The sequence below is a fragment of the Schistocerca nitens genome, chromosome 3, assembly GCF_023898315.1.
Source record: "Schistocerca nitens isolate TAMUIC-IGC-003100 chromosome 3, iqSchNite1.1, whole genome shotgun sequence".
Taxonomy (NCBI): Eukaryota; Metazoa; Arthropoda; class Insecta; order Orthoptera; family Acrididae; genus Schistocerca; species Schistocerca nitens.
This window is the reverse complement of record NC_064616.1, coordinates 891,822,823-891,847,985: the sequence shown is the minus strand read 5'-3', so window position 1 is coordinate 891,847,985 and position 25,163 is coordinate 891,822,823. Positions and strand designations below refer to the sequence as shown.

At 45.0% G+C, this 25,163-nt stretch overlaps 1 protein-coding gene across 3 annotated transcripts in view; it reads right to left on the bottom strand.

The window, feature by feature from the left end:
* The window catches only part of LOC126248947 (kinesin-like protein KIF3B), a 171,999-nt gene that overhangs the window by 21,172 nt on the left and 125,664 nt on the right, over positions 1-25,163 (bottom strand). For all 3 annotated transcript variants that reach the window (XM_049950472.1, XM_049950474.1, XM_049950473.1), the window contains 2 exons: positions 22,031-22,147; positions 9,879-10,076 (listed from right to left, as the gene is read on the bottom strand). In XM_049950472.1, the coding sequence (XP_049806429.1) occupies positions 9,879-10,076; positions 22,031-22,147 (315 nt within the window). The remainder of the gene's footprint in view (positions 1-9,878; positions 10,077-22,030; positions 22,148-25,163) is intronic.

Genomic DNA, 25,163 nt, shown 5'->3' with positions numbered 1-25,163 from the left:
CCAGCTAAAGATCTTGCAAAATTTTATGAGCCTAGGTGATCAATTTTTTGGCCTTATTAAGTAGTGTCACAGTGCACTGGTACTTCACCACTGTGAGTTGGAGGGTTGCACGATGAGTTATCTAAACTTGATCCTTTTTTTGAGTGCTTGTCTGGTAAGCAACTGGTTGGTTGTATTGGGAATAAGAAACCAAAGTACAAGGTCAGTCAGTCACTTGTTGTCAATGCAAGTATAAAGAATGGTGTTACTAACCACAAGTATGTGCCATCTTGGCATTTTACCATGGCATAAGGAAAATAATCAAGTAGAGATGCCCAGAGCATTGGCAATGCTAAGACAGGAAAGAACTGTCACGAAATGTAAAAATAGGCACAAATCAAGCTATCATGTACATCAGAGGAAGATAAGAGGGCCCTAGGGGCTCAACTGGGGCAACTGGCAACCCTCCCCCAAATTATGTCTAACTCCCAGTCAACAAGAGACATTTGAAACAATCATACTCTTCTAAACAGATAAAAGAGAAGATAAGTAGAGGATGCGGCATGACTACTTGACCCTGTCAGTATAGCACTGAGGCATTCTGTGCTGGCCAGATAAGAGACGAGAGAGATCCATGCAGTAATGTTAAATTTTGGAGTGCCTGGGGCATCCATTGTACTGGTTGTCTGAACATGAGTTGCGCTAGTATTTGAAGCGTGTTACTTATCTGAGGAGTTGTATCACATAAACCATGTGAAGTACTGAGAAGCACCATATATACTTTTTAACAGCACAAAGTGCTGAACATTTCAAAACCAGACATTTAATGCTACCATGTAAATTTCTGAAGTATCATATGGTGAAGCACATGGTAGTGAAGATATTAACCAAGGCTGAGACAGTAACAATCAAAGGTTTCAGATTTTTTTTATATAAAAAGGAGGATGAAACCTATCTTCTGAGGTGCCTACTTTTGTTGACAACACTATACTGAGCCAGTAAAATATATATTATATAAATTTAATCAAACAGCTATTCAATTAAACAAAGACAGCTACACCTAACAGCAAAACGACTTCTGCTAGCATAATACTTACTGATGTTTCAGTAATTAAAACTGCCCTTAATTCAAATTCTGAAAGGAGAGGTTAATTTCCATTAGAAAGGTGTGTCACTTTGTTAGTAATAAATTTTAGGCACTGTTGATCTAGTCAAACTGTGCAATCATGCTAATTATAATTTTATTAATTGTAGGTGCACTATCCACTGCATATCTTGAATTAATCAGCAAGAAAGTGTCTGTCCTCTCATGTGATTATATTTTAGCCAGCAGTAAAGATATGGGTAGGGGGGAGGGGGGGGGGAAATCACTGCTGGGGCAAAATCTGAGGCTGCTAACAGGTAACTGTTTTAACCCCAGCCTGAGAGTATTTAAGGGCCAGCTTGACACTGCAGAAGTGACAATTTTCAACCATGCTAGGGGACTGTTGAAGCCCAGTTGGGATTATAACTACTTGATGGTGTCATGGACATTTCTGATTTCTCAGTAGTAGTTTTGAGCAAGAATTAACCAGTCAGGACTAGAATTTATTTGCTGTTTGACAAATGGTCAGGGACTTCTGTTTAGCCACAGTTGGGACTTCTCTGTATTTCATTCTTAGTTTGCAAAACACTGATTTACTTTGAGCATCAGTACTAAGAACTTATAAATTTTGCACTGTTATGCACACTGTATGGGGATTCACAAGCTAGTCTATGGAGCTGAGCATTTCATTCTAAGCACATTTGGTAAAAGACTTTGCTCTTAATATCAATTTAGGCTCCCAATAGGCACCAGTGAACAGCGTTGTTAAATATGACTAAATAAACTTTCAGTTTCATTATGAACAGTTTGTCTCAGCTACAGTAATCTATAGAACTTTTAACTTCATTTTTGTTTATTTGTGCACTTACAGGAAATCTGATACTGTTAACTCATTAACTGAATTAAAAGCAATGAGTGCAACCGACACACTAGACAACAAAGCCATAGCTAGAGCTTGGTTACATTCCAGTTCAGCCGTATTCCAAGTGACAGTATCAGTAGTTGCTGTTATTAACTGTGTGGTAGTGCCACACAGTGACTTACCTAGTTTGGACTCAGTAAATTGCATACATTTTACTACCATTTTATTACTGAATATGGACTGGGTGTTAACTACCCTATACTAGTCATTTGCTTGCAAAGTTAGTGAATGTGGTGCAACACTGAAAACATTTTATTCTTCAAGGAGTCAAAATTACAACTCCGGGTGGACAAATCCTGTCTTAATTTAAATGTGTACTGCTTTGTGCACATCACTTTAGAATTTTTGCTGGTCCAACAAAATGCCAAGGAAGTGCCAATCTGTTCACACAGAACTTCAGAAGATCAAAAAGGAACCTTTGAGTTTACTGTCCCATTGATGGTGACGACTTTGAGAGATGAAATACTTGCATGGACTGAGCAATGAAAGAGAAGGATAATGCCTATAGCCTTGTTGGAAAAACAAACCTCCTAATTAGCTGCAGTGATTTAGGCAAATCACAGCCTACTCAGGTACATATCTGAACCCCAATCTTCTAGGGAAATTTGTCCCGTGTCCTACCCTGTTCAGCAGCAGAGTTCTGCATGTCTGGGCACACCTATTCCAACCTGTGTGCTGTAGGTAACACATACGTTGCACACTAGTGAATTTTGATTCGACACTAATACATGCCAGCAATGAACTGCACACCATTAGGTTCTTATTTGGTTGGTTTAAAGGCGGGAGAAGGGACCAAACTACGAGGTCATCGGTCCCTTGTTCCTAATGAAACAATGCAACAAGTGTGAGAATAAAATGGATGAAACATATAACAGAAAACAGAAAGAAAGGAAAAGCCACAAGAACGAAGGGAAGGCAACGAACACTAAAAGAGGACAAGAAAACAACAGAGAGATGCTAGAAACAGAAGAGAGTAAAACATGAAAGCAGATTACAGTAGCTGGCCAACCACGAGAATAAAAAGGGAAAGCCAGCCACTCTGCAACACATTAAAACCACCACCCTAAAAGCACTACAGTGGATGGCACAGAGGGACAAAGGACATGCGCTAAAACCTACATACAAGTATAAAACCCACTATTACGGATAAAACATAAAACTAAAGCTGCTATGGAGGCATTGTCGCCCAACAGCAAAGGCAGGGTGCTGGGAAAGTTAAAAGTCTGCCGCAGAGTGGCTAAAAGTGGGCAGTCCAGCAAGAGGTGGACGACTGTCATTTGGGAGCCACAGCGACACTGAGGTGGGTCCCCGCGACGGAGTAGGTAACCATGCGTTAGCCACGTATGGCCAATGCGGAGCCGGCAAAGCACAACTGATTCCCTGTGAGAGGCCTGCATGGAAGACTTCCACACATTCAGAGTCTCCTTAATGACACACAGTTTGTTGTGCGTGCTGTTATGCCATTCCGTCTCCCAAAACCGGAAAACCCTGTGGTGTAAGACAGAATACAGGTCAGCTTCGGGGATGCCTATCTCCAGAAGCGGTTTCCGCGTCGCCTGTTTGGCCAGCCTGTCGGCAAGTTCATTGCAGGGGATTCCGACGTGCCCTGGGGTCCACACACACCACGGAACGGCGGGACTGTTACAGGGCATAGATGGACTCCTGAATGGACGCTACCAGAGGGTGGCGAGGGTAGCACTGGTCAATAGCTTGTAGGTTGCTCAATGAGTCAGTACTCAGGAGAAATGACCCGCCAGAGCACGAGCAGACATACTCAAGAGCAAGAGATATGGCTGCCAGCTCTGCAGTGAAAACACTGCAGCCAACTGGCAAGGGGTGCTGCTCAATATGTCCTCCATGAACATATGCGAAGCCTATGTGACCATCAGCCATTGAGCCATCAGTGTAAACCGCTTCAGAGCCCTGGAACTCGTCAAGAATCAAGAGGAAGTGACAGCGGAGAGCAGCGGGGTTAACGGAGTCCTTAGGGCTGTGCAAAAGGTCCAGATGAAGCTGCAGCCGAGGTGTACACTATGGAGGCATACGTGAATGGACTGCAAGTAGAGGTGGTAAAGGAAAGACTCCAGTTCGGAGAGAAGGGACCGCACGCGAACTGCAATTGTTTAGCCCCAATCTGGGCCGCCAATGCGGTAGACGGACTGCCGCAGGCAGGAAAAGGAGACGGTAATTCGGATGCTCACGGGAACTATGAATGTGTGCTGCGTAACTGGTGAGCAGTTGCGCACGTCTGATCTGCAGTGGAGGGACACCAGCCTCCACCAATACTCTGGTCACCAGACTCGTCCTAAAACTCCTGTCACTAATCGAACCCCACAGTGGCGCACAAGGTCGAGTAAATGCAATGCTGAAGGCGCTGCCAAACCACACTCCCATAGTCAATTCGGAATTGGACAAGGGCTCTGTAGAGCTGCTGCAGCAGCGTACAGTGATCTGCACCCCAATTGGTGTTGCTCAGGCAACGGAGGGCATTGAGGTGCTGCCAGCACTTCTGGTTAAGCTGATGTAGATGAGGGAGTCAAGTCAACTGAGCATCGAAAGCCAGTCCTAGGAATTGATATGTCTCCACTACAGTGAGTGGATCATCATTAAGGTAAAGTGCGGGTTCCGGATGAACGGTATGATGCCGACAGAAGAGCATGACACATGACTTTGCAGCTGAAAACTGGAAGCCGTCGATGGCTCCCTGGAAGCGCCGCTCAGCAGCAGCAGCAGCAGCAGCAGCAGCAGCAGCAGTACAAAATGCAGAAGTCGTCTGCATACAGAGAAGGTGAGACGGAGGGCCTGACAGCTGCTGCTAGACCATTAATGGCCACAGAAATAGAGAGACACTCAATACAGAGCCCTGCAGGACCCCATTCTCCTGGATATGGATGGAACTATGGGAGTCACCAACTTGGACACGGAAAGTACGGAGCAACTGAAAGTTTTGGATAAAAATCGGGAGTGGTCCCTGGAGACCCCACTCATACAATGTGGCAAGGATATGATGTTGCCAAGTCAAGTCATATGTTTTATGTAAGTCAAAAAACACGGCAATCAGGTGTTGCCATCTGGAAAAGGCTGTTCGGATGGCAGACTTGATGGACACAAGATTATCAGTGGTAGAGTAACGCTGGCGGAAGCCGCCCAAAACTGGAGCCAGCAGGCCACGTGACTTCAGGACCCAACCCAACCGCCGACATACCATACGTTCCAGCAGCTTACAAAGAACGTTGGTGAGGCTAATGGGCCAATAGCTATTGACATCAAGTGGGTTTTTATTGGGTCTGAGCACAGGAATGATGGTGCTCTCCCACCACTGCGATGGAAAGACGCCATTGCACTAGAGCCAGTTGAAGATGAGAAGATGATGTCGCTTGTAGTCAAATGAGAGATGTTTAATCGTCTAGCTGTGAATGCGATCAGGACCAGGAGCTGCATTGGGGCAATGTGCAAGGGCACTGAGGAGCTCCCACTCTGTAAATGGGGCGTTATAGGCTTCACCACAGTGTGTAGTAAATGAGAGGACTTTCCCTTCCAGCCGCATATTTGAGTGTGCAAAAGGCCCAATGCAGAGGCTCGAGCAGAGTGCTCAGCAAAGTGCTCGGCAATCATGTTTGCGTCAGTACATACATAACTCACCATTTGTGGTAACACTGGGGACAGCTGTTGGGGCCTGGTACTCGAAAAGACGTTTTATCTTTGCCCAGACTTGGGAAGGTGACATGTGGCACCCAATGGTGGAGACCTATCTCTCCCAACACTCCTTCCGTTGTTTGATAATGTAGCGAACACGGGCACGGAGCCGTTTAAAGGCTATGAGGTGCTCCAGGGAAGGATGCCACTTATGCCGCTGCAGAGCTCGCCAACACTCCTTAATTGCTTCAGTGACTTCCGGTGACCACCAAGGGACTGCCTTACGCCTCGGGCACCCTAAACAGCGAGGGATCGCGTTTTCTGCTGCAGAAACCATTGTGATAGTCTCCTGCTCAACCATCACATCGATGTTACTGTGTGGGGGAGATTCAGTGGTGAAATCAGAGGTGAAAGTTCCCCAGTCCGCCTTGTTCAAAGCCCATTTGGGCAGGCGTCCATGTGCCTGATGCTGGGGCAATGACAGGAAGATGGGGAAGTGGTTACTACCACACAGGTTGTTATGTGCTCTCCAGTGGATAGATGGGATAAGTCCTGGGCTGCAAAATGATAAATCAATGGCCAAGTAACTACCATGAGCCACACTGAAATGTGTGACGGCCCCAGTATTTAAGAGGTAGAGGTCGAATTGCGACAGTAAAGTTTTGACATCTCTGCCTCAGCCCACAAGGGGTTATGGGCATTAAAATCTCCCAGAAGTAGGAAAGGTTAAGGGACTTAATCAGTGTAGCTAATACATTCAGGGGTACTGGAGGAAGATACACATTGCAGACAGTTATTTCCTGCATCGTCCTTATTCTGACAGCCACAGCTTCAAGAGGGGTTTGAAGGGGCACATGTTCACTACAGACCGAGTTTAGGACATAAATGGAAATTCCACCTTGTAATGGATCTGGGAGATGTGTTATTTTCTACCGGATTTGTCAATACCAAATCTAATGAGGGAGGTTGTAAATGTTTTCTTATATTTTTGTCAGAATATTTTTTTTTGTGAATTGTAATGTGCCTTATTTTATGCTAATTTGCTTATATGTTAGAGAGTGACAGCATATTGATTAATATTAGTAGACGTGACAAAGAATATCAAAGAGACTGGTTACAAGTGGAAGCTTGTATGTTGTGTGAAATGTCTTTGACGCTGGCGTCATCTTTGACCGTAGTCAGTCGGCAGTGAACTCTCGGTGTGTGTGACGGTGGAACAATGTGCAGTCGCCGTTATAATAATTTGCAAGTGAACAGGAAAAATGAATTATGTTACTACTTTTTTATATAAACATAAAAAAGGAACCATATTCGAAGAAATGGTATTTGAAGCACCAAAAATGAGGCAAACGCATTGAACCAGGTCATTTCTGCAGCCGACAAAACAGCATTGTGGAATCATACTTTCACTAGACGACTGAAGCCAACACAGAAAAGTCAAATATCATCTTATAAACATTTCACGAAAAAGTGAGTACTGTCACGAAATATGCTAAATTCAAGTATATAAAAATAGTGAGCATATTTCAACCTGACACTCAATTATAGTCACTACGGTTATGGCAGTGGTCCGCATTGCTGGGAACCAGGTTTCCTGGAGGGCAATGCAAATAGGAGGCGTAAAGCTTAACAGTTGCTGTAGCTCAGACAGGCGGTGGAAAAAACCACCGCAATTCCACTGGAGGATGACATCGTTAGACTGGGAAGGCATTGAACATTCAATGAGGCAGTTTACGCCTGTCTATATCCATTGTGTCTGAGGGTCTGGTGAGATCTAGGTCCTCAGTGGATGCCAAAATCTCCACCCCATTATCAGCCGCAGAGCTTGTACGTAGCAGTGGTGTGGGTGCCACCGCAATTTCCTTGGTCTTAGGAGTTTTCTTTTTGGATTTCTCTCGCTGCTACTTGCATTTCCTTGGCTGGGAAGACTTCACTGGCTCTGTCTCCAGGACTGAGGATGAGTGTGAAGCCCTATGACCATCTGCTTTTGGGCTCTTCAGCCACTGGCAGGTGTCGTATTTCCCACTAGAAGAAACCTGGGAAGGGAGAGACCCAAGGGACGCTTTCCTAGCGAGAGAAACTAAAGAAGACTTACACTTCTTTGGCTTAGAAGTGGGGACAGACGTCCCCGATGGTTGGAGGGGTGTTCCTCCTGAAGTAGGTGGTGCACGAGCAACAGGGAGGGAAATGCCCCCCACCATCAAGGGGGCAGGTGTAATCTTCCAGTTCTGAGAGGTGACCTGGGTTGGCAGAGCTGATGGTGCCAGAACTGTTGTAGCAGTGGCGTAAGATGATGTCATATGCACAGGATGCAGGCATTCAAATTTTCTCTTAGCCTCAGTGTAGGTCAGTCAGTCTGGGGTCTAGTACTCCATGATTTTCCTTTCTTTCTAGAGAATCCTGCAGTCAGGCAAGCAAGGCAAATGGTGCTCTCCACAGTTGACACAAATGGGAGGCGGGGCACATGGAGTATTGGTATGTGATGAGCGTCCACAATCTCGGCATGTGACACTGGAAGTACAGCGGGAAGACATATGGCTGAACTTCCAGCACTTAAAGCACCGCATCATGGGGGGGGGTATAGGGCTTTACATCACACCGGTAGACCATCACCTTGACCTTCTCAGGCCATGTATCTCCCTCAAAGGCCAAGATGAAGGCACCGGTGGCAACCTGATTATCCTTCGAACCCCGGTGGACTTACCAGATGAAATTTACACCTCACCACTCTAAATTGGCGCGCAGCTCATCGTCGACCTGCAGAAGAAGGTCTCTGTGAAATATGATACCCTGGACCATATTTAAGCTCTTATGGGGTGCGATGGTTACAGAAACATCCCCATCTTGTCACAAGCGAGTAACTCCCGTGACTGGGTGACTGACCCAGATCTCATTTTGGACAAGCCCTCGACCACCCCGAACTTGTCCTCTAAATGCTCAACAAAAAATTGAGGCTTCATCATCATGAAAGATTCCTCATCAGCTCTCAAACATACAAGGTACCAGGGCAAATAAGATATGCTGCCATCCTTAACCTGATGTTCCTCCCATGGTGTGGCCAGGGAGGGGAACGATTTGGGGTTGTACTTCTGTGCATTGAATTGAGCTCCTGATCGCTTAGAGACTGCTGGTGTTTCATCACCAGCAAGAGATGATGGACAACACTTCATCGTGTGTCATCTGCCCTGATACCAACCACTCTGACCAGGGGCCCTCCCCATGGGTGCCACCCAGCCGCAGCAAAGGCCACCTGGCAGGATGGCCATTGCCGGGAGTCCCAATGACCCAGGGGGATGGGCATCTACTTCTTGGCATACGTGGGGAGTTAAAGGCGCAGCCATCAGCAGAGCAATCCCTGTGTGGTCAGGGGGCTACAACTAACAGGGTACATGGCGGCCCCACCACAACAGACTGGCTACCGTGCTGCATATCAGGTGCAAAGAAGTCCAGGGTCATCGTCGATGCAGAAATCGACACTGCATAGTGCGTGGCGGAAAATGCAACCAGGAAGGTGTCCTTGCCCAAGAGATGGAGAATGGACAGGACTGCAATGCGATGACGAGAAAGTGGGCTAAAGATCTCAATGCACGATGGGCATGACGCACCTTGTAAGGCGCCCTCCCCCAATTGGCTTGCTCTTCGGGAAAATTTTGAAGAATGGAGATCAAATCTTACAGGGGACCATCACATAAAAGCCGAAACGTGTGAAACTCCTTTTAGTCACCTCGTACGACAGGCAGGAATACCTCGGGCCTATTCTAGCCCCTGGACCTGCAGGGAAGGGGGGGGAGCTCTTATTTCATGAAGGTTCTACCTACAATTCATATAAAGGGAATACATTCATGATTTATTTCTACAATTTGATTTTTACGTGCTTACCTATGGGAGAGGAGTACTCAAGGTTACCATCACATCTAACAGCAAGATTGACAGTTAGCAACTAGGCACACTGGATAACCTAGGCATAGGTTCTACGCAGTTTTATGAATCCATTTAGATGAATACTTGACTGATCCCCCATTTCTGGTTCACAACGTTTGAAAATTTCAAACAAGCAAATTTGTACATTAAACAATTGTCAGATTACTCAGTCTGATCTCTTCCCATGATGAAGGATAAAATGGTTATATGACACCCAGAAATAGAAAAAAATGTTCAATTATCACAATAAATTAATATTCACCAAAAACTGATAGCACATAGGAAAATAAAAGAAGCATGTACAAAAGAAAAGTGAGGTTTCAGCCTTATACATACCTTGCGTTCAGCTATCTCCTGGTTGTGCATTTCTAATGCTTTCTGCTGTTCATTTGTGTGATCAATTATATTTTTTCCTCCACAAAGTAATCTGCTTTCCATTTCACGTATCTGTGATTCCAGATGTTTTGAACTGAGTTTTTTTGAAGACAGCAATACCTTCTTTTTCTCAAGAGTTTCAGCCAAATTGTCTGTATCCTAAATGCAATTTGGTCTCTGATTAACAATTACTTTGAAACAGGAAGTGGCATTAGTAAATACATGAGCATGATTACAGTGTACAAATTAACATGCATATGCACTTACTGCCACGAATAGCTCAAAAATATTTTGGTATTTGATTTTGTGTTCATGATTCAGTTTAACTCAAAATTTTTGCCAGACTATATATTTTTTCATAATCACTACTTCAGTAATCTAAGACAAATGTGTTGTCATTAAAGTCACACAAAATATAAAAAGATTATTAACTTTATTAAGTATCATCTTCCTCATATCTAAAACTTGGTGCAATACCTGTTGACACCTTTACATCTAAGAAAAAATTTAATTTTTACTAAAAATTTTAATCCTTGAAACCCAACACACTACATTACGCATATTATTCTTACACTAACAATGAGCTGATATGGTTTAGATTTGTTGAGAAATTGTTTTGTATCACACAGTAGGGGTGGTGTTGGGTGAGTGAGGGGGACAGGGAGAGGAAGGGAGAGAGGAGAGGGAGAGAGGAGAGGGAGAGAGGAGAGGGAGAGAGGAGAGGGAGAGAGGAGAGGGAGAGAGGAGAGGGAGAGAGGAGAGGGAGAGGGAGAGAGGAGAGGGAGAGAGGAGAGGGAGAGAGGAGAGGGAGAGAGGAGAGGGAGAGAGGAGAGGGAGAGAGGAGAGGGAGAGAGGAGAGGGAGAGAGGAGAGGGAGAGAGGAGAGGGAGAGAGGAGAGGGAGAGAGGAGAGGGAGAGAGGAGAGGGAGAGAGGAGAGGGAGAGAGGAGAGGGAGAGAGGAGAGGGAGAGAGGAGAGGGAGAGAGGAGAGGGAGAGAGGAGAGGGAGAGAGGAGAGGGAGAGAGGAGAGGGAGAGAGGAGAGGGAGAGAGGAGAGGGAGAGAGGAGAGGGAGAGAGGAGAGGGAGAGAGCAGAGGGAGAGAGGAGAGGGAGAGAGGAGAGGGAGAGAGGAGAGGGAGAGAGAGAGGGGAAGAGCCGAGGGAGACAGGGGGGTGGAGGGGGTGGAGAGGGAGTGGAGGGGGTGGAGGGGGGTGGAGGGGGGGTGGAGGGCGGGTGGAGGGCGGGTGGAGGGCGGGTGGAGGGCGGGTGGAGGGCGGGTGGAGGGCGGGTGGAGGGCGGGTGGAGCGGGGGTGGAGGGGGGTGGAGGGGGGTGGAGGGGGGCTGAGGGGTGAGGGAGAGGTAAAACAAAATCTGATGATGTAAATAACTGCATTTTTAATCATCAGCTGTATAAATAAATCTTTATTCTCTACCAGTTTCAGTCACCCAGACCATCACTGGAAGAAAAGGCAAATACATTAGGTGGAAAAGCAATTAACCTTTCTCTTAGATGTTCTGAAAGTCCATAATGTTACAATAATTGTACATACCTATCTATTGTGTGTCAAGACCTTAAATAGCAACAAACTGGCCTCACAATAATGCACGATCAATTGTAAAGGAACTATCATGAAGACTAGTCTGTTCCTGAAGAGGGGCAGCAGCCTTTTCAGTAGTTGCTGGGGCAACAGTCTAGATGATTGACTGATCTAGTCTTGTAACACTAACCAAAACGGCCTTGCTGTACTGGTACTGCGAACGGCTGAAAGCAAGGGGAAACTACAGCCATAATTTTTCCCGAGGGCATGCAGCTTTACTGTATGGTTAAATGACGATGGTGTCCTCTTGGGTAAAATATTCCGGAGGTAAAATAGTCCCCCATTCGGATCTCCGGGCGGGGACTACTCAAGAGGCTGTCGTTATCAGGAGAAAGAAAACTGGCGTTCTACGGATCGGAGCGTGGAATGTCACGTCCCTTAATCGGGCAGGTAGGTTAGAAAATTTAAAAAGGGAAATGGATAGGTTAAAGTTAGATATAGTGGGAATTAGTGAAATTCGGTGGCAGGAGGAACAAGACTTCTAGTCAGGTGGGGGAAAAAAAAAAGGGAATGTGGGTAAGTTACTACAAACAGCATAGTGAAGGCATTATTGTGGGCAAGATAGATACGAAGCCCACGCCTACCACAGTAGTACAAGTTTATATGCCGACTAGCTCCGCAGATGACGAAGAGATTGATGAAATGTATGATGACATTTAAAAAAAAAAAAAAAAAAAAAAAAAAAAAAAAAAAAAAAAAAAAAAAAAAAAAAAAATTATTCAGATAGTGAAGGGAGATGAAAACTTAATAGTCATGGGTGACTGGAATTCGGTAGTAGGAAAAGGAAGAGAAGGAAACATATCAGGTGAATATGGAATGGGGGTAACAAATGAGAGGAAGCCGCCTGGTAGAATTTTGCACAGAGCATAACTTAATCATAGCTAACACTTGGTTCAAGAATCATAAAAGAAGGTTGTATACATGTAAGAGCCCTGGAGATAGTCGAAGGTTTCAGATGGATTATATAATGGTAAGACAGAGATTTAGGAACCAGGTTTTAAATTGTAAGACATTTCCAGGGGCAGATGTCGACTCTGACCACAATCTATTGGTTATGAACTGTAGATTAAAACTGAAGAAACTGCAAAAAGGTGGGAATTTAAGGAGATGGGACCTGGATAAACTGACAAAACCAGAGGTTGTAGAGTGTTTCAGGGACAGCATTAGGGAACGATTGACAAGAATTGGGGAAAGAAAAAGAAGAAGAAGAAGAATAGGTAGCTTTGAGGGAAGAAATAGTGAAGGCAGCAGAGGATCAAGTAGGTAAAAATATGAGGGCTAGTAGAAATCCTTGGGTAACAGAAGAAATATTGAATTTAATTGATGAAAGGAGAAAATACAAAAATTCAGTAAATGAAGCAGGCAAAAAGGAATACAAACGTCTCAAAAAAAGAGATCAACAGGAAGTGCAAAATGGCTAAGCAGGGATGGCTAGAGGAAAAATGTAAGGATGTAGAGGCGATATCACTAGGCGTAAGATAGATACTACCTACAGGAAAATTAAAGAGACCTTTGGAGAAAAGAGAACCACTTGCATGAATATAAAGAGCACAGATAGAAACCCAGTTCTAAGCAAAGACGGGAAAGTGGAAAGGTGGAAGGAGTATATAGAGGGTCTATACAAGGGCGATGTTCTTGAGGACATTATTATGGAAATGTAAGACGGTGTGTGTGTGTGTGTGTGTGTGTGTGTGTGTGTGTGTGTTTGAGGTTTACGGGCGCTAAACAGCGGGGTCATCAGCGCCCAAACGCAGAAAAACAGGAACACATGCAGTGAAGGGACTAAGACGGACAGCGAACAAGGGGAACAGCTAAAAGACACAGACCTGACGCAGTTCCAAATCCTCACATACAGAGGCAAAACAAGAGGAGAAGGAATGCACTAAAAAAGGAAAGGAAACAAGGAAGGGAGGACAGAAACCGAAGGGAAACAAGGAGGTATTCGTGACTGGTGGACCTCTTACCTAAAATCTGGGTGAGCCGGTCATCCAGCAGCACATTAACACCCTCTCCCTAAAATTCGAGGCAACAAATTGGACAGGACACAAAACCGTAAAACCTTAACCACAGACGTTGCGTCGTCTTGCAAAATAGAGGGCAAATCCGGTGGCAAAGAAACCACCGCCCTCTGGTCAAAGAATAAAAGACAGTCAAGTAAAATGTGGCGGACAGTAATCTGGACGCCACAAGCACTGCAGATTGGGGGATCCTCCCGCCGGAGTAGAAAACCATGTGTGAAGGCACTGTGCCCGATGCGGAGGCGAGTGAGGAAAACCTCATCCCGCCTGCATGACTGGTAGGACGTACGCCATGGCCGCGTGGTGGCCTTGACCAGACGCAGCTTATTGTCACCGACTGCCAGCCACTCCTCTTCCCATTGACGCAAAACATGAAAACGCAGGAGGGAGGTAACAGCTTGGAGGGGGACAGCACATTCAACAACGTGAGGGAAGAAACATGCATCTTTGGCAGCCACATCTGCCAGTTCGTTTCCCCTAATACCCACGTGCCCCGGCACCCAGCAGAAAGAAACCTCCTTCCCCTGCCGTTGCAGGTGGAGTAGGGCATCATGGATGTTCTGGACGACCGTATCCGCTGGGTACAAGTGTTGAATGGTCTGAAGGGCACTCAGGGAGTCAGAACAGATGAGGAACTTACGACTGGGAACACATCTCATCTGCTCCAATGCCCGCAGGATCGCAAACAATTCGGCATCAAAGATGGTAAACGCCGCAGGAAGCCGTAACTTGACGACTCGATCAGGGAAAACAACAGCACAACCAACAGAGTCCCCCTGTTTAGAGCCATCCGTAAATACTGGTACATGGTCCGGATGCTGGTGTAAAATATCGGAAAATAAGGAGGTAAAAACAAACGCAGGAGTGCAGCTCCTCCGGTACTCCGACAAGTCTAAAAGGACGCTGGGCCTCTGGAGCAACCAGGGAGGGAGACGAGTAAAACCCAGTCGTTGGGGGTCCACACGCTCCACACCAAGGGACGCAAGCAAATGCTTGGCACGAATCCCAAATGGTCTCGTTGCTCTGGGACGACTGGAAAAGAGACGTTCCATAGGCGGTCGGGCAACGGCAGGGTACGCAGGGGAGGTAGGACAGGCAAGGAATTTACACACCCGTCGCACCATGAGGAGTTTCCGCCACATGGCGAGCGGCGGTTCCCTTGCCTCAGCACACAGGATGGGGATAGGACTAGTACGGAAGGCACCAGTGGCCAGCCTGATACCCTCATGGTGTACTGCGTCAAGAATCTTCAGATACGAAGGCCATGCGGACCCATACATGGTGCAACCATAGTCAAGACGCGATCGGACGAAAGCCCTATAAAATTGCAGCAGACGCGCCCGATCTGCTCCCCAGGACCGATGGCTCAGACACTTCAAGATATTCAGTGCCTTCAGGGCTCGCACCTTGAGGTCTTTAAGGTGAGGCAACCACGACAACTTGGAATCAAAAGTGAGGCCCAGGAACCTAACAGTGCCTCTAAAAGGAAGTATGGTGTCCCTCAGACGCAATTCAGGGGAGGTAAAAAGATGTCGAGAACGATTAAAATGAACACACACACATTTGTCTGCAGAAAAGGTAAAACCCGTCTTCGCAGTCCATGCCTCTAATCGCTTTAACGTAAGCTGCAACTGCCGACTAGCAGTGACAAGATTAGAGGAAGAACAGAAAACAGCAAAATCGTCCACAAACAAGGAGCACTGGGCAGGACTCCGGATTGTGGACGCGATACTGTTAATGGCGACGGCAAAGAGGGTGACACTTAAAACGCTTCCCTGAGGAACACCATTCTCCTGCACGTACAAATCAGAAAACACAGTACCAACCCGATATCGAAAGAGGTGGCGGGAAAGAAAGGACCGAATGAAGATGGTAGACGGCCATGGAAGCCCCACTGATGGAGTTGATTGAGGATAAGGCGGCGCCAAGTAGTGTCATACGCCTTATTAATATCAAAGAATACACCTAGACAATGCTGGTTACGTAGGAAGGCCTGCTGGACGGCCGCCTCAAGCAGGGTCAAGTTGTCTATAGTTGATCGACATATCCGAAAGCCACACTGAGAGGGGCTAAGGAGCTGCCTGGTCTCGAGCAGCCAAACCAGGCGACGGTTGACCATGCGTTCCAACGTCTTCCCGACACAGCTCGTCAAAGCAATACTCCGATAACTACTGGGATGCGTTCGGTCCTTTCCCGGCTTCAGGAGGGGAATCAAAATCGCCTCCCTCCACGAGTGAGGGTACGTGCCGGATAACCATATCATATTAAAACAATTAAGGAGAACTTCCTTGGAAGGCAGTAACATGTGCTGCAGCATGCTGTACCGGATTTGATCATGACCAGGCGCAGTATCATGAGCCACAGACAGTGCCGAATCCAGTTCCCACATTGTGAAGGGGCAGTTGTAGGGTTCAGAATTTGGAGACCGGAAGTCCAAGTGACCCCTCTCGATGGCAGTGCGGTAGTGGCAGAAATCTGGATCACAGTTAATAGTGGCGGTAGATGCCGCAAAATGCATGGCCAGTGTCTGGGCAATGTCTCTCGGCGCCGTGAGAAGACTTCCCTGATGCAGCAATGCCATGACAGGTAGCTGGCCGATTTTCCCGGAAATCCTCCTGATGGCTTCCCATACTTTCGTAGAACTAGTGGAGCGGGAGATGGAGTTCAAGAACGATTGCCATGACCGTCGTTTGCTCTCTTTAATCACTCGCCGCGCTTTGGCCCTTGCCACCTGAAAGGCCGCAAGATTGTCAGCTGAGGGACGACATTTGAAGCGGCGCAGAGCTGCACGGCGGGCTCGGATGGCTGAGCGGTCCACCAAGGGACAGGATGCCTCTTGGGATGACCGTGGGATTGACAATTCAGCAGCATGGGAGATCATGGCTGTAACATGGTCTACCCATTCGTGGACGCTGGCACGGTGTTCCAAATCAGACAGTTGGCTGAAAAGTGTCCAGTCAGCTAGGCAGAGGTGCCACCGGGGCGGCACTGGTAATGCCATAGCCTCATCCAGGAGGCGAATCCAAAGGGGGAAGTGGTCACTAGAATGGAGGTCAGCAGCAACCTCCCACAGAGCAGAATCCGCGAGTGCTGGAGAGCAAAAGGAAAGGTCAATAGCTGATGACGACCCAGAAGCAGTACAGAAATGAGTGGGAGCACCAGAGTTGAGGATGCACAGTTCTTCAGACATCATGAGGCTTTCCAGAATGCGACCTCTGGGGGCAAGTAGTCGAAGAGCCCCATAAGACATTATGGGCATTGAAGTCCCCCTGAAGAAGAAATGGGCAGGGGAGTTGGCTAATAAGATCTGCGAGAGCCTCAGAGTCTATCGCATCCTGAGGTGGTAAGTAAAGTGAACAGACTGTGAGCCTCCGACCCACAAGAAGGTCAACAGCAACTGCTTGCAAGTCTGTAACGAGAGGGGTGCATGTCACGGACAAAAACTGCAACACCACCCTTTGCCCTTTCCCCCATCAGATCATCTTTCCGATATACGGTATAGCCCCGTAAAGAAGGAGCATCTGTGGTCCGAAAATGTGTCTCTTGGAGACATAAGTACAAAGGGCACTCTCGTACAAGGAGTTGTACCGTATTTACTCGAATCTAAGCCGCAATCGAATCTAAGCCGCACCTTAAAAATTAGAACTGAAATCAAGGAAAAAAATTTTTCCCCGAATCTAAGCCGCACCTGAAATTTGAGACTCGAAATTCAAGGGGAGAGAAAAGTTTTCGGCCGCACCTTCAAATCGAAACAAAGTTGGTCCATTGTAATATGAGACACAATTTAGGTCGAATGAAAGACGATACAGCTACAATAGTTTGGTTCGAGTCGTAAGCTTAGCAGTTAAGCTCTACCTGGTAGCCATTGCTATGCATCAGGCGCTCCGTCCGTATTTATACGGGTACCCTTCCTTTTTCACGTGCTTCGTCTCGTTTGAATCGATTGCTTATTTTGCTTGATCTGATAAGTGCCGTTTTCTTTGTTATAGGTGTTTACGTCACTCTAAGCTGAAAATGCATTACTGTACTGCGTCATGCATTGTTTGTCGCATTCTGATAGTGCGTGTTTACGGCCTGTCGCTGCCCGCGGCATGGCTTGCTTTTGTGCGCGCTACCGCCGCTTACAATTAAAAAAAGAGAGGAATTGTCTCATTAGCGAAACAATGGCAAGTGACTGCTACTTGTTGTTACTTACACTGCTGCTTTCTTTGATAATGATCAACAAGAACCAAATAATAGACTACGTATGATAGAACATGTTCTGAACGAGAGTTAGGCGAAAATTTTTCTCCGTTTGAAAATCTTTGTGGCCGCTTCTTTAGTACATCAAATTCTGCACAGAAATTAGTCATTTTAGATTTAAAAATCTAGTCAGTGGCCGTGCTTCATTTCTGACTGTATCACTATTAGGCATAAGAATAATACGAATATAAACATGACACGACACGTATATTCTTCCGCATTTGCTGTTGTCTCACTCTAGTTTCGTAGTTTATTAGGCAGACAGGATTGAAATGAGATAGCAGCAAACACGAAAGAATACATGGCAAAATGTTTATATTCGTATTATTCTTATGGTGAAGAGAATACTGCATGTGATTCACATTTCATCAGGTTCCTATTAGCAACAGTCTTGCCAGTCGGATTTTCGTAGTACATTGAAATTCTGCTACTTTCGAAGATGAACAATACGGAATTTGTATTTACTTCGTTGGATAATGTATGAAAATGCAGTGGTCTAAACTGGGGGCGGAGAAAAAAAAGCTCGTCTTCTACCTTTTTTTTTTAAATTTATTTACTGACGCAGAGGTTTTGGCGCCAGTATTTATCTCTGTGCCTACAAAGCATGCCTGTGTAGCGCTACATATATTCGACGGCAGAAGTTAGTTGTGGCGGCAGCTACCAACATTTTTCAGAACTTTCGCTTGCTTTGCACTCGATTCTAAGCCGCAGGCGGTTTTTTGGATTACAAAAACCGGAAAAAAAGTGTGGCTTAGATTCGAGTAAATACGGTAATTCGGCCACATGCGTCCTGAACCCATTCAGGTTCCACTGTAATATGGGAGCCAGTGATCAGGGTGGCTGAACTTTCACCCTGCCTCTGTGTTTTGGAGGAGAGCCCGTACTGGCCGGAGATTTATTCCTGGGGCGAGAAGATCGCCCCCGGTCGACATCAATGTCCATCAGCTCCGATGACGACCCACGGGAGATGTCAGACAGCACTATGGCCTCGTCACCGGACCAACCCTGACCAGTCTCCTCAGGTGGCAACACCTTCACCTTCGGCGTCTTTGTCTTGGGGGGCCTACAATGCAGAGCCTTGTCAGCAGTTGGAGCTTTACTCGCCTGGGCAGAAGGCGCCATATGGGAAGAGGCAGGAAGTACCCCAATGTCAGCAACCATGGCCTTGTCCGACGTTGCGGGGAGAGCCGCAGGTTTCAAAACAACCGCAGCAGCACAAGCGCACTGGCAAATGCAGGTATTAGTGCTAACACTAGCAACCTCCGTTTGCGTAGCAACAGTGGCCATTTGGACCGGTTTTTTCAGAGCGGAAGCGAAAGATGTCGTAAACACAGGAGGTTGCATGGCCTTAAAGAGCTTCTTGGCCTCACCATAGGGGATGCGCTTAGATGTTTTGATCTCCTAGATCTTCCGTTCGTTGAGATAGATGGGGCAGACCCGGCTCCAGACAGGGTGACTCCCAGAGCAATTCACGCACTTCACAGGCGATGAACAATCGGCTCCTTCATGGGCAGGCTGACCACATTTACCACAAGTGGCTATCCCCATTGCACCCCAACGTAGTATGCCCAAAGTGCTGACATTTAAAACAGCGCATTGGGTTGGGGAAATATAGTCGTACTGGCAAACGTAAGAACCCCACTTTGACATGCTCTGGGAGTCTCGGGCAACTGAACGTGAGAATAAACGAGTTGGATTTGACGAGGTCCCCATCGACTCGTTTCACAATATGCTGCATGTCAACAATACCTTCGTCAGCCAACTCAGATTTTAACTCATCTGTGGAGATATCCACCAAGTCCCTACATGTCAAAACACCCATACTATAATTCAAAGTGGAGTGGAGCTCGGTCTCGATAGCGTACTCTCCGAGACAGGTTGCTTTCCGAAGAGAAGCGACTTGACGGGAACTAGAAGTCTCAACTAACAGAGTACCATTGCGCAGTTGCTTAACAGATTTCAGTGTACCTGCAATTCCCTCAAGACCCTTGTGGATGTAAAAGGGAGAAACCCTCTCAAAACTACCCTCCTTCCGTTTAATAATCAAAAACACATTCTGATTATCAGCATGTGCTCTGTTACGACAGTCTGATAAATCTCTAGCAACACCATGAGCGGGAGGACTCGCAGCACGAAGTCGCTTTTTCGATGGGGTGTGTTTTCCTACCAGTGGCCCACCCAATCCACTGGTAGGGGGAAATGTAGAGGTCGAAGGGTCCATTGCGGTCCCACGAGCAGCTAGGGAACTAAAGGTCTGCTCAGACAGAGCCCCGCGTGCCTGAGTAAGCCGTATACAACTGGGGTGCGGCAGGTGCCCCAGAGGTTGCCCGCTTGCGACTGTTCCACCCCAACAGCCATGCATCTTATAGGCGCGGAGCACACCGTAAGATTGAGGGGTTTTTATAGAGGTTGGTCTTCCTCGCAATCCAGGCGGTCAAGCCAAGATTACCATTCCCCGCAGCACACAACATTCCACCACCGCGCCATACGGTGGTCACTGAAGCATGTCCGGGGGTTACGGTGACAGGAGACTGGCGGCGCAGACCAGTCCCCAGCTCAGGACCCCGGGGTCGCCAAGCCCGTACTCAGCAAATGAATGCTGAGCCCCTGGGAGGTGGAAGACGATGTAGATGAAGATGAAATGAGAGATACGATACTGTGTGAAGAGTTTGACAGAGCACTGAAAGACCTAAGTCAAAACAAGGCCCCAGGAGTAGACAACATTCCATTAGAACTACTGATAGCCTTGGGAGAGCCAGCCCTGACAAAACTCTATCATCTGCTGAGCAAGATGTATGAGACAGGCGAAATACCCTCAGACTTCAAGAAGAATATAATAATCCCAATCCCAAAGAAAGCAGGTGTTGACAGATGTGAAAATTACCGAACTATTAGTTTAATAAGCCACAGCTTCAAAATAGTAACACAAATTCTTTACAGACGAATGGAAAAACTGGTAGAAGCCGACCTCGGCGAAGATCAGTTTGGATTCCGTAGAAATGTTGAACATGTGAGGCAATACTGACCCTATGACCTATCTTAGAAAATAGATTAAGGAAAGGCAAACCTACATTTCTAGTATTTGTAGACTTAGAGAAAGCTTTTGACAATGCTGACTGGAATACTCTCTTCCAAATTCTGAAGGTGGCAGGGGTAAAATACAGGGAGCAAAAGGCTATTTACAATTTGTACAGAAACCAGATGGCAGTTATAAGAGTCGAGGGGTATGAAAGGGAAGCAGTGGTTGGGAAGGGAGTGAGACAGGGTTGTAGCCTATCCCCGATGTTATTCAATCTGTATACTGAGCATGCAGTAAAGGAAACAAAAGAAAAATTTGGAGTAGGAATTAAAATCCATGGAGAAGAAATGGAAACTTTGAGGTTCGCCGATGACAATGTAATTGACAGCAAAGGACCTGGAAGAGCAGCTGAACGGAATGGACAGTGTCTTGAAAGGAGGATATAAGATGAACATCAACAAAAGCAAAATGAGGATAATGGAATGTAGTAAAATTAAATCGGGTGATGCTGTGGGTATTAGACTAGGAAATGAGACGCTTAAAGTAGTAAATGAGTTTTACCATTTGGGGAGCAAAATAACTGATGATGGTCAAAATAGAGAGGATATAAAATGTAGACTGGCAATGGCAAGGAAAGCATTTCTGAAGAAGAGAAATTTGCTAACCTCAAGTATAGATTTAGGTGTCAGGAAGTCTTTTCTGAAAGTATTTGTATGGAGTGTAGCATGGACGATAAATAGTTTAGACAAAAAGAGAATAGAAGCTTTTGAAATGTGGTGCTACAGAAGAATGCTGAAGATTAGATGGGTAGATCACATAACTAATGAGGAAGTATTGAATAGAAATGGGGAGAAGAGAAATTTGTGGCACAGCTTGACTAGAAGAAGGGATCGGTTGATAGGACATATTCTGAGGCATCAAGGGACCACCAATTTAGCATTGGAGGGCAGTGTGGAGGGTAAAAATTGTAGAGGGAGACCAAGAGATGAATACACTAAACAGATTGAGAAGGATGTAGGTTGCAGTAGGTACAGAAAGATGAAGAAGCTTGCTCAGGATAGAGTAGCACGGAGAGCTGCATCAAGCCAGTCTCGGGACTGAAGACCACAACAGTCTACAGCTCATGGTTAAAAATACAGTTCTTTAAATATCTAATGGCTGTAAGACTGTCACCTCACTTAAATATTAAAAACATAAAATCTGATGAAACTAGAATATTAGAATGAAGAAGTAACATACCTTGTTGTCCATTTGATCATCTGACATTTCATCACTAGACTCTGACAAGTCATCTTTGCCAGTATCTTCTGCTGAAACTAAAAGATCTCTCTGTCTGGCACGCTCTGCTAACTGCGCCTGGAAAGGGATAACAGATGTTGCAGATACACCAGTATATGGTAATATAGCATCACTGTTAATGGAAATGTGATTTCAACTGAAACTTTTATGTATATGTTGACATGCTGCATTCATTTGACGGTGAAAGAAAAGAAACCAATATTACTTCAGTTTCTCTTTCCATGTGTTCCAATATTGTTAATTTATTGTATTTATTAAATACATACATTCAAAATTTAATTTGTCCATACTTTTGTGAGGCCATATGCTGTCCAAGTGGAAAGGGAATCCCCTATGTACATCTCGCTAACAATTGTTTCTCCTCTTGAGAATTTCCAGACTATCGCAACTGCAATGATGCTTCATTAGGATGCTTCAAGGCATTTCTAAGCTTTTTATAGTCTTTATAAAGTCTTGCGACACATGTCTCCCTTAGAGATTGCCCTACCAGACAGATTCTCATTAATTCAACTGTGGGGCTTTTTCCACCAGAACTTTGTATGAGAGGCTAATTCTCAATTGTCTCAGTAGAGCAGCAACATAATCACTAATTATTTCAGCTTGCATGTTAATGGGTTTGTATATCAGCAGCAGCTGATTCTTGTTTTTGAACTAGCATTGGATCAGATCTATAACACACTTCTCCAATGGGTCACGTTTCATTTGTAGTTGTAGTAGTAGTAGTAGTAGTAATAGTAGTAGTAGTAGTAGTAACTGCAGTTTTGCCAGATGGGTGGGGTTAGAAGGCACTAAACAAAGAGGCCATCGGTCTTTGCCAAGTGGCAAGTCTACTTGGAATAGTATTATATGAATTTACACAACTAAACATTGCATACTTAATTGATTTAATCACCAATCACACTTCATTCACATTATTTAGAACCATCTTCAATGTTTGTAACAAATGCTTATTGCCATTTTTTCTAACTTCAAATGCTACAGTAAACTAATCACTCTAAGGAGACAAGGAACCATTACATGGTGGAAGCATTGTTGTCAATAAAGATTTACTGAAGATCTACAGGAATGTCCAAAGACGACTTTTGTCCTACAATGTATGCTTAGTAATGCAGTGAAAGATGAATAGGTTCCTTTGAAAGATGAAATAGTGAAGACAGCAGAGGATCACAAGGGAAAAAGACAGTCTTGTAGAAACTCTTGTATATCACAGGAAATAATGAATTTAGTTGATGAAAGGGGAAATTCAGCAAATGAAGCAGGCAAAAGGGAATATAAATTCTAAAAAATGTGACCTTCAGGAAGTGCAAAATGGCTAAGGAGGAATGGCTAGAGAATGAATGTAAGGATACAGAAGCATATACAACTAGGGGAAAGACAGATACCTTGTATAGAAAACTTAAAGAGGCCTTTTGAGAAAAGAGAAGCAGCTGCATGAATATCTAGAGCTTAGATGGAAAACCAGTAATAAGCAAAAAAAAAAAAAAAAAAAAAAGGGAACACAGAAAGGTGGAAGGAGTATTTAGAGAGGCTACACAAAGGAAATTAACTTAAAAGCAGTACTACAGAAAGGAAAGACTATGTAGACGAGACGGGAGACGTGATACTATAAGAACAATCAGACCAAGTACTGAAAGACGTAAGCCGAAACAAGGCCCTAAAATAGATGACATTCTGCCAGAATTACTGATATCCTTGGGAGAGCCAGCCATGACAAAACTATTCCATGGGGCATGCAAAATGTATGAGACAGGCAAAGTACACTCTGACTTCAAGAAAATGTAATAATTCCAATTCCAAAGAAAGGAGGTGCTGACATGTGCAAATATTACTGAACTATCAGTTTAATACATCATGGTTGCAAAATATTAGCAGGAATTATTTACAGAAGACCGGAGTAACTGGCAGAAGCCAAACTAGGGGAACACGAGTTTGGGTTGTGGAGAAATGTTGAAACAGGCAAGGCAATATTGACGCTACAAGTTACCTTACCAGGGAATGGTCCAATCTGACATGACAAAACCTACCCTAAATTTTTTTTACACAAGAAGAATACACAGAAAGAAATGCACTGCCAGAATTTTAGCTGTTATGATTTACTGCAGGTATTTTCTTAAAAAAATGTTCTTTGCCTGCATGAAGAAGTGCTTATAACAGTGGTTTGTACAGCCCTTCCTGCCTAGCGAGTGATCAGTGAATGAGAAGAGGTATCTGTGACAAGACAGTGCAGTGCTGCGTAGCTTAAATATTTGGAATGCGCATATGTGGATTTTAAGTATCTAACGCCTGCTTTACTCTGGAGTGAATGGAAGTGAAGACAAGTGAATGAGTATTCATTGATAATTCACCAGTGTTCACCATCTTTCATATGTATATGTGGACAAGAAGAGAATATGAGCTAACAAGCATAGCATATGAACACTGTGTTACTGTTTTTTACGTGAATAATCCGAAGAGGACACAACATTATATAGTTGAAGCAGTGATGCAAAACTTTGATATTCTGAGAGAATTATTTCACATGACAAGTCCACTATTTTTGACAAAGTAAGCAAAATGATGTAGGAATGGAAGAATTTAAGTGTCCCAACTTTTACATAAAGGTAAGATGTGTGGAAGAAGTGCACTTCACACTGAATTGCAGCTCCACCTTTCCTTAGCATTCGCCAAAATTTTGTACACGTTGGCTGATGCTTTTTGCTGGCTGCTCATTACAATTAAAAAGGAAATTTATAAACAAAACACTAATTATTAATGACCAACATAACCTGAAGAAAGACTAGCGTTTACACTCTGGTTATTAGCAACCAGAGGCATTTACATTAGTGATTGTTTCACATTTCAGTAGCTATTATACATCGAAAAGTTTCTGATGTCTATAGTGACATATGCGAAGCACTTCAAGGATTTTATTGAAGTACGTATACAGAAGATAAAGTCAGTGAAATATGAGCAATGAAATGAGAAATATTCGTACTACCTTTCACATAGGCTACTTGATGAAATATGCAATATAGTCTGCAGAGGGCAGATAGTGTGATTCCAGGTAAATCATTTTTATTTATCATCAAAACAC